The 6771-nt window shown below is 30.5% G+C and overlaps 1 protein-coding gene across 1 annotated transcript; it reads right to left on the bottom strand.

Annotated features, from left to right (window-relative positions):
- Positions 1 to 258: 258 nt before the first annotated feature.
- LOC133180827 (pancreatic secretory granule membrane major glycoprotein GP2-like) lies at positions 259 to 6771 on the bottom strand. Its single transcript, XM_061315285.1, has 8 exons — positions 6741 to 6771; positions 6569 to 6634; positions 6375 to 6404; positions 4931 to 5122; positions 4397 to 4567; positions 4154 to 4213; positions 1748 to 1856; positions 259 to 615 (listed from the first exon to the last, which is right to left on the bottom strand). The coding sequence occupies exons 2-8, from the start codon at positions 6627 to 6629 to the stop codon at positions 579 to 581; spliced, it is 660 nt and encodes a 219-aa protein (XP_061171269.1). The 5' UTR covers positions 6630 to 6634; positions 6741 to 6771; the 3' UTR covers positions 259 to 578.

Genomic DNA, 6771 nt, shown 5'->3' with positions numbered 1-6771 from the left:
AGCTATGAATTAAAATATTTACCCGTCTGAGTATCTTTTATTTTGCATAAATCCATTTTCTTCGGTGAGGGTCTGGTCACGGTACCAAAATGTTACGAGAGTTAGATAAACACAACTGTACACACATTTTTTTCCCTCTAAACTGACACAGTTATTACATGTAACATGGCAACAAAAACATATTACAAAATACACAATGGCATCATTACTTTTATGATACCATCGCGATAATGACGCCATAGGAAGATTGCACATTACATATCACACAAATAAGTTGTTATAATATTCATAACTTGGCTCTCTTGAATCACATTTTTTATAATTATGCAGATATTTTTGCATTGTTCATCTGGTTAAATATCTATGTGAACAATTTCTTTTAAACATATTGTTGATATCATAACAGGTTTAAAAATGTGGTTAAAAAATTACAAAAGCTAAAATCACCACGATGGTAATTCTCTGTCTCTCTGTCTCTCTCTCATATGTCCTAAATAGGTACAAAATGAATTTATTAAACTCAATCCATTCACTTCATATCACATGAGCTTAAGAGGCAATATCTTTTGTTTTCTATGCTAGATTTTCTGTTGAAATGAACATGGCAACTCCCGTCTGCAATAATAAGTAAAAGAAGAAAATGTAAGTTCTTTAAAACAACAATTGTTTTAGAGTTGAAGTAATTTATTAAATAATGTCGACGAAAATGTTACATGTGTGTCACACCACTGTTAAGAACTATATTTTGTCTTGATGATGATTCGTGTTCTTTACTATATTTATGAGACTGATCACTGTTTGTGTTACATTAAAAGTTTAAATATTAATCTAAAGTTTAAACTTATCTATGATTTTATAGAAAGTTCAAGTTAAGTTTTGACTTAAGATAAACTTTTAATGTAATATTTGTTGTATTCACCTTTTACATAAATATACTTAAAAAGATATTTTATTTTTACATTTATTCATTAGCAGATTTTATTTATTTCAAATGTAATGTTAACAACAAATTTAAAAAAAATATCATAATGAGAAAAATATATTTCAAAAACTTTTTTATTCTTAATATAAGGATTTTTTTCCTAATTTTGAGTTTAAATATATACAAGTTATCAGGTATGATTAGGGTTGTCACCCGAGGGCGCTTGCGCCCGAAGATGACAACCCTATTTAGACCTCATAACTTGTGATGTCTCCCTTCTAAAAAGTCCAAAATAGTTTTATTATCCCGAAGAACCTAAAATAGAGTAGAAAATATCAGACAAACCTCTTGTTTTCTCCTACTTACTGCTCTGATTCCATGCTTTTAAGATAACGTCAACAGACAACTCGACGTCACTGTTAAAATTTATTGTTTACCGATCCCGAATATTATGTTTCAATTATGTAAAATATTATAAATATGAGTTATTTCGCTTACGACACTTATTTTCATCTAAAGACAATACATGCAGTATTGCTACCCTGTAAGCTCGCTTGCGCATTTTCATTGTCATCTGAAGGGAGACAACACAGTTGTCACGCTGCGCGTGAGGTAGACATCACGAATTGTCTCCCCGGACGTGACATACTGTAAACCAATCAGATTGCGTGTATATATCTGAATCAGAATAATACTTTAATCATTACCCAAAACCGGAACCAGAGAAGAAGATTGTATCTTATGTAACCGCTTAGTTCAGGGCAATCATTTATTTTCCAGAAATCATTTTCAAAAGAAACTCAGTATTTTTACCGTAATACTTACAATGTGAAATATTTAAGTAAAAAGGCAACAATCAATATGGCGCCGATTAAAGTAAAGGAGACGATTACCACCGCCATAGTCGTAGCATCATCCTCCATGTTGCCGTCTCCTGAAAGGGAAAGGGAAAACAACAATTTAATGACAGGTATGTTCAACTGCTTGATGGTAAACACATACATGTACGTTTGTTAAAATGTTAATACTGGTAGTTACATATTGAAGTTAACTCTACTTCATAAGACTTACACATTTTTATTAGAGATTAAGGAATATTCGAACATTCGAATATTCATTCGATGAGCTAATATTCGAATCTGAATTTAAGATTCGAATATTCGGCGTTTTTCAGATTCCACAAAGACATACCATGATTAATAAATTTTAATTAGAATACTGCTAGAATACTATAGTCTGAAAGACGTAGAGATTGTAATTATCAAAATAAATGTCATTGATCATTTAAAGAATACCTTGTAATATTGTAATTAATTGTTATTAATTGTATTCATTTAAATCTGGAAAATTTACGACAATTATTGCCCTTGGTAAGACGAGTGGTTCATCAGATAGAGCTTCTACGGATATCATTTGTTAAAATTAGAATTTGGTTGTATACATTTCAATCACTCATTTATTTCAAGTATTGACAAATATCCAATCTAGAATTCCTTTTTTTGCGCCTAAAAAGTCTACATCCATTTTTACTTCCAAATACTAGTACCAACGCAGTACCTGTCACGAGGATGATGCATATTTTAAATAAATTATTCTATCATTATCATGATTATTCGAATATGAATTGTTGCCAAAATTGGCATCCCTAATTTTTATCTCCTTGCAATGTAAATTTGAGGTATTAATAATTGAAAAATAACCTGAATTTAAGATCATGATTCATAGATCATTCATTCCTAGATAACAACATATCGAATATGAAACCCATATGATTAAACTGCATGCACCAGTGAAGACTGTGAAATAGACAGCTACTCTTAAAGCTTTTCCTGGGAATCAATTGTGTTAGATTTTGATGGCATCCGTCACCAATGTATTTACAGGCATAGCAAATTTGTAAAGGCTGTGTTGCAACCCTTTAGTGTAAAGATGATCCCTAATGTAAATTTATTTTGTCTTATTTGTTTAAATACAGAGAATGAAATCTAAAGTTCACTTCAACTCTCTGGTTAAAAATAAACCTTATCGTAAAAAAGTTGAATTAAGGGTCGCAGGGGGCTATCCTACTTAGAGAGAATTATATTGACAATATTCTTCTTTTTTGTGATACTGTTAAATAGGTAAATTAAGTATCTATTTTTTAACAAATAAGGAACATTTGTGTCCATTTCTTTTCTTCAACCCTTCCTAAATAACAAGTTCTGGCGTGCATAATCTTTGGAACTAAAAGACTACCCTACTCTTTTTATACATGTAGTTAATATTAGCCTCTAAAAGATATTTTACTTCATGTTTATTATTATATTTTTCTTTTTAAAGGACAAAGTGATAACATTTGTTACTTAAATGATCTTTTTTCAAAAGGATACACCACATTTTGCTTATTCAATGAGGAAAAGGGTTTGCTTTTCTTCTGAATTTAATAACATAATGAGTATGTTCATATTTCTGTGACGACACTAATTGTATTTTTAGTCTGTTTTCTTTTCATTTGCTTTGTCTTTTAGTATCGTTTGACTAAATAAAACAAAGGAAGTATTTTGTAGAGAATTTTTCCAGGAATTACTGACAGTTGACCCTGCATTCGTGTTCAATTTCTCCATTTATTCATTCAGAAATAGTCCTGCTACAATTTTTTCCGGGTTAATATTATTTTTTATAAAAAAGATATTAAGGTCTTTTTCATCCGAAATTTATCTTTTTATTTATTAAGTATTTTTTATTCTAAGGGTAGCGCATTAACCTCTAATATTTCAATATTTTCCTGAGGACTGTTTTGTAAGAGGATTTATTTAGGGTGCATCTTTCAAAATAAGAAATTCTCCTAGAAATTTTATAACAAATAAACGAAAATTAACCAAAATGAATTGAAACCGGGTGCAAGCTTTGGTTTTGCATAGCATTTTATGTCTGGACTTCATTCTACAAAATAGACAGAGAGTTTAAAACTTCTACTTACCATGCTTGCTCTTGCATATTATTACATATCAGATTGATTTAATGGGACATAAAACTACATACAATCAATCATATCAGGTTGATATGTTACGTCTGCCTTGCAGACTGAAAAAAAGCAATTCTAACTTATCTGTATACAGACCTGCAGTGCACAATCCCTACTGTACACTTCTTTTAAGCAGCCCTGCTTATAGAGCAGCAAATAAGCAGAGTGTGTAAACCGGCCTAATCCAAGTAAATTCTCCCCTTGAAGGAATACAATAGGTAACTTACCCACTGAGCCGGCGCTGTTGTATTCTGTCATGGGTGGAACTTCACAAGTTTTATTTTCACCTGTTAAAATTTCTGTTTAACTCAGGCTTGTCATTTTGCTTATATATGAGAAAAACAAAGAAAGAAGAGATAAATTGCGATGCAGTTACATTAATAGTTCTCAAACATAATCACATATAAATTAAGTTGTGATATTATTTAACAACATGTCCGTGTTAAAGTGATAGAGTTTACATTATTCACCAAAGCAGTATCTTTCTTCTCTGTCTGTAGCAGGCACTAAACAGTAGGCTATGAATGTGCTGCAGTTTTTTATTCTAATATCATAGGTTTTATCACAGCATTCTGTCACTCTTCTCCCACGTCTACAAACGGTCCTGTTAACAGCACCATCCGATTCCATTGGTATACTACCTGTTTTTAATTTAAAAAATCATTTGAATATATATGTTTGCAACAATAAAATATATTGAAAAAATAGCCTGTACTGTAAAGGCGGAATGTTCATGCGAGGCGATAGCTTTTGCGTAAAGATATCCCATCATAACTAACGCCATTATACATTGTATAATTCGGTTTAATCAATGCCTATTTCTGTTGTCGTAAACACCCCTGTCTAATAACTCTGCTTCTTATTTGCGTAAATTACACCATGTAAAAAATATCCAAATGTACATTATTATTGACATTAAGTTAGACAATGCAAAAAAAAAAAAAAAAAAAAAAAAAAAAAAAAAAAAAAAAATTCATGAAATCTAGTCACAAAAATGTACTCACCATTTAACCACAATGGATATACGGCTCCACATTCCAGTAGCTCTGGACAGTGTGTTAGCATGCTAACATTAGACTTGTACCACTTCAGGATCAAGTCTCGGTCACTTAAATTATACGTTGAGTTAAAAATGCACTTTTGTGATCGTGAAAAATCTTCAAATACTGGCGAAGAACTAGCCGATAAACATATGTCTACGTATTAAGAAAACAAACATTAGTCTAAGATCATTTAATAAAAAAATTAAGTTTTAATTTAACATTCATTGAAATATATTTTTTTTTAGTTATTTCTTTTGAAAAACATTTATCTCCATATTTTCTAAATTCATTCAGTATCTTTAATACAATAAGTCTTATACAGGGTGTTTCATAATACATGTATATGTTACATTTTTAAATCTAAATATTTTTCTCACCTATCATTTTTTAAAAACATAAATCATATATCATTTGAAACACCAAATCCTGTATTTTTCTTTTATATGATAAAGTCAAGGAAATTGTGGTATTTAATGTTTAATTGTGAATCAACGCCAATATCATAATTTGATTATTTTTTTCTTTTTTCAAAATGGACATATATAACTCATCCTCATTTTGCTGAATTGTACCATTTCTAAAGCTTTTCTTGTTTTTCAAGACAAATCGCAAACATTCGTTTAGGAGTTGATGAAGAAAAATATTCCAGAAAAAATGGAAGCTTTCTTGAATGTAATCAGAAGGCTAGTAACAAAGTTTAAGAAGAGGGACTTGCAGTATGGGAGAAATTACACGATAGTTTAAAAAAAGCTATTCAAGAAAAGATTTCTTTTGTGAGGTGGAGACTCTACAGAGTTTTCCAAACTCGTCATGAAAGTGTCAGAAAGATGTTTTTCCGAAATTGATGCTGGCAATATCAGCATTTACAGAGTACATAGAAATTTGAAATATAAAGTTAAGTTGTCAACGTAAAAATTCCCCATTATGCAACACCCCAAGGAAAGAGCTTGACACCTGCATTTACCAGATCTCAATATTTAGGCCTCTTTCTGTGTAGATTCATTGAGAACAGGGTCTAAAATCCTAAATCATAGATACTGAATGAGCTCGAAAAAAACCTAAAACTTCAGATGAGGAATGTTTCAGCTAAAATATGGGACACTATTATTAAAAAATCAAGAAGCTTGCAGTTGACATAGGAGGAGTTCATTTTGATCACGTTATTTAAGTTTTGACGTTGTAAAATTCAATGTAACAAAAATGACGCAATTTAGAAATTACGCTAATTTTCCTTTAAGTTTGAGATTTTGGCCAGTGTTTAATATTTTAGTTAGTAATTGTACACAATGAATTTAATGGACAACATGCATCAAGTTGCTGAAAACATTTGTCTGTATCTTGTTTTTGTGTTTGTCGAATTTTATATTCAAAATGTAACATATATTATGAAACACCCTATATGTACCTGAGACTTCATTCCATAGGGACATAGAACCTGAAACACAACAGATCGCGTTCTTAAAATTAAAATCACGTACACGGCAATTATTTTACAAATCAACTGTAAAAATGAAACCATCTTTTGTCTTTTGAGCAATGAAAATGCTTAGCATAGACAAACATTTAAAACATGTTCTATTAATAGAAAATCAGACTTACCACCCGCTCTACATAATGTTTTAAAAACCATCAAAACAGAAAGCACTTTAAAAGTCGCCATTTGTTCTGAAAAAGACACCGAAAATTGCATTTATCATATCATAATTTTACAAACATAATGCCAGGATAGAAAATAGACAATTATATCTTCACACAAAATATGAAATCTTACTTAACGTTACAAATATAAACCAGTAAACTTT

Source organism: Saccostrea echinata, unplaced genomic scaffold (genome assembly GCF_033153115.1).
Source record: "Saccostrea echinata isolate AGI-Se365-2 ecotype Australia unplaced genomic scaffold, CSIRO_AGI_Sech_v1 ptg000007l, whole genome shotgun sequence".
In the NCBI taxonomy this organism is placed as follows: domain Eukaryota; kingdom Metazoa; phylum Mollusca; class Bivalvia; order Ostreida; family Ostreidae; genus Saccostrea; species Saccostrea echinata.
This window is presented reverse-complemented; position numbering and strand designations above follow the sequence as displayed.

Bases quoted from the DNA above. Each gene is read 5' to 3' on its own strand.
- LOC133180827 (XM_061315285.1), bottom strand. From the start codon at position 6,629: ATGGCGACTTTTAAAGTGCTTTCTGTTTTGATGGTTTTTAAAACATTA. The intron at 5,123-6,374 runs GTACATATAGGG...CTTAATACGTAG, and splicing joins CCTATGGAATGAAGTCTCAG to ACATATGTTTATCGGCTAGT. The intron at 616-1,747 runs GTAAGTATTACG...TTATTATTGCAG, and splicing joins TTACTTAAATATTTCACATT to ACGGGAGTTGCCATGTTCAT.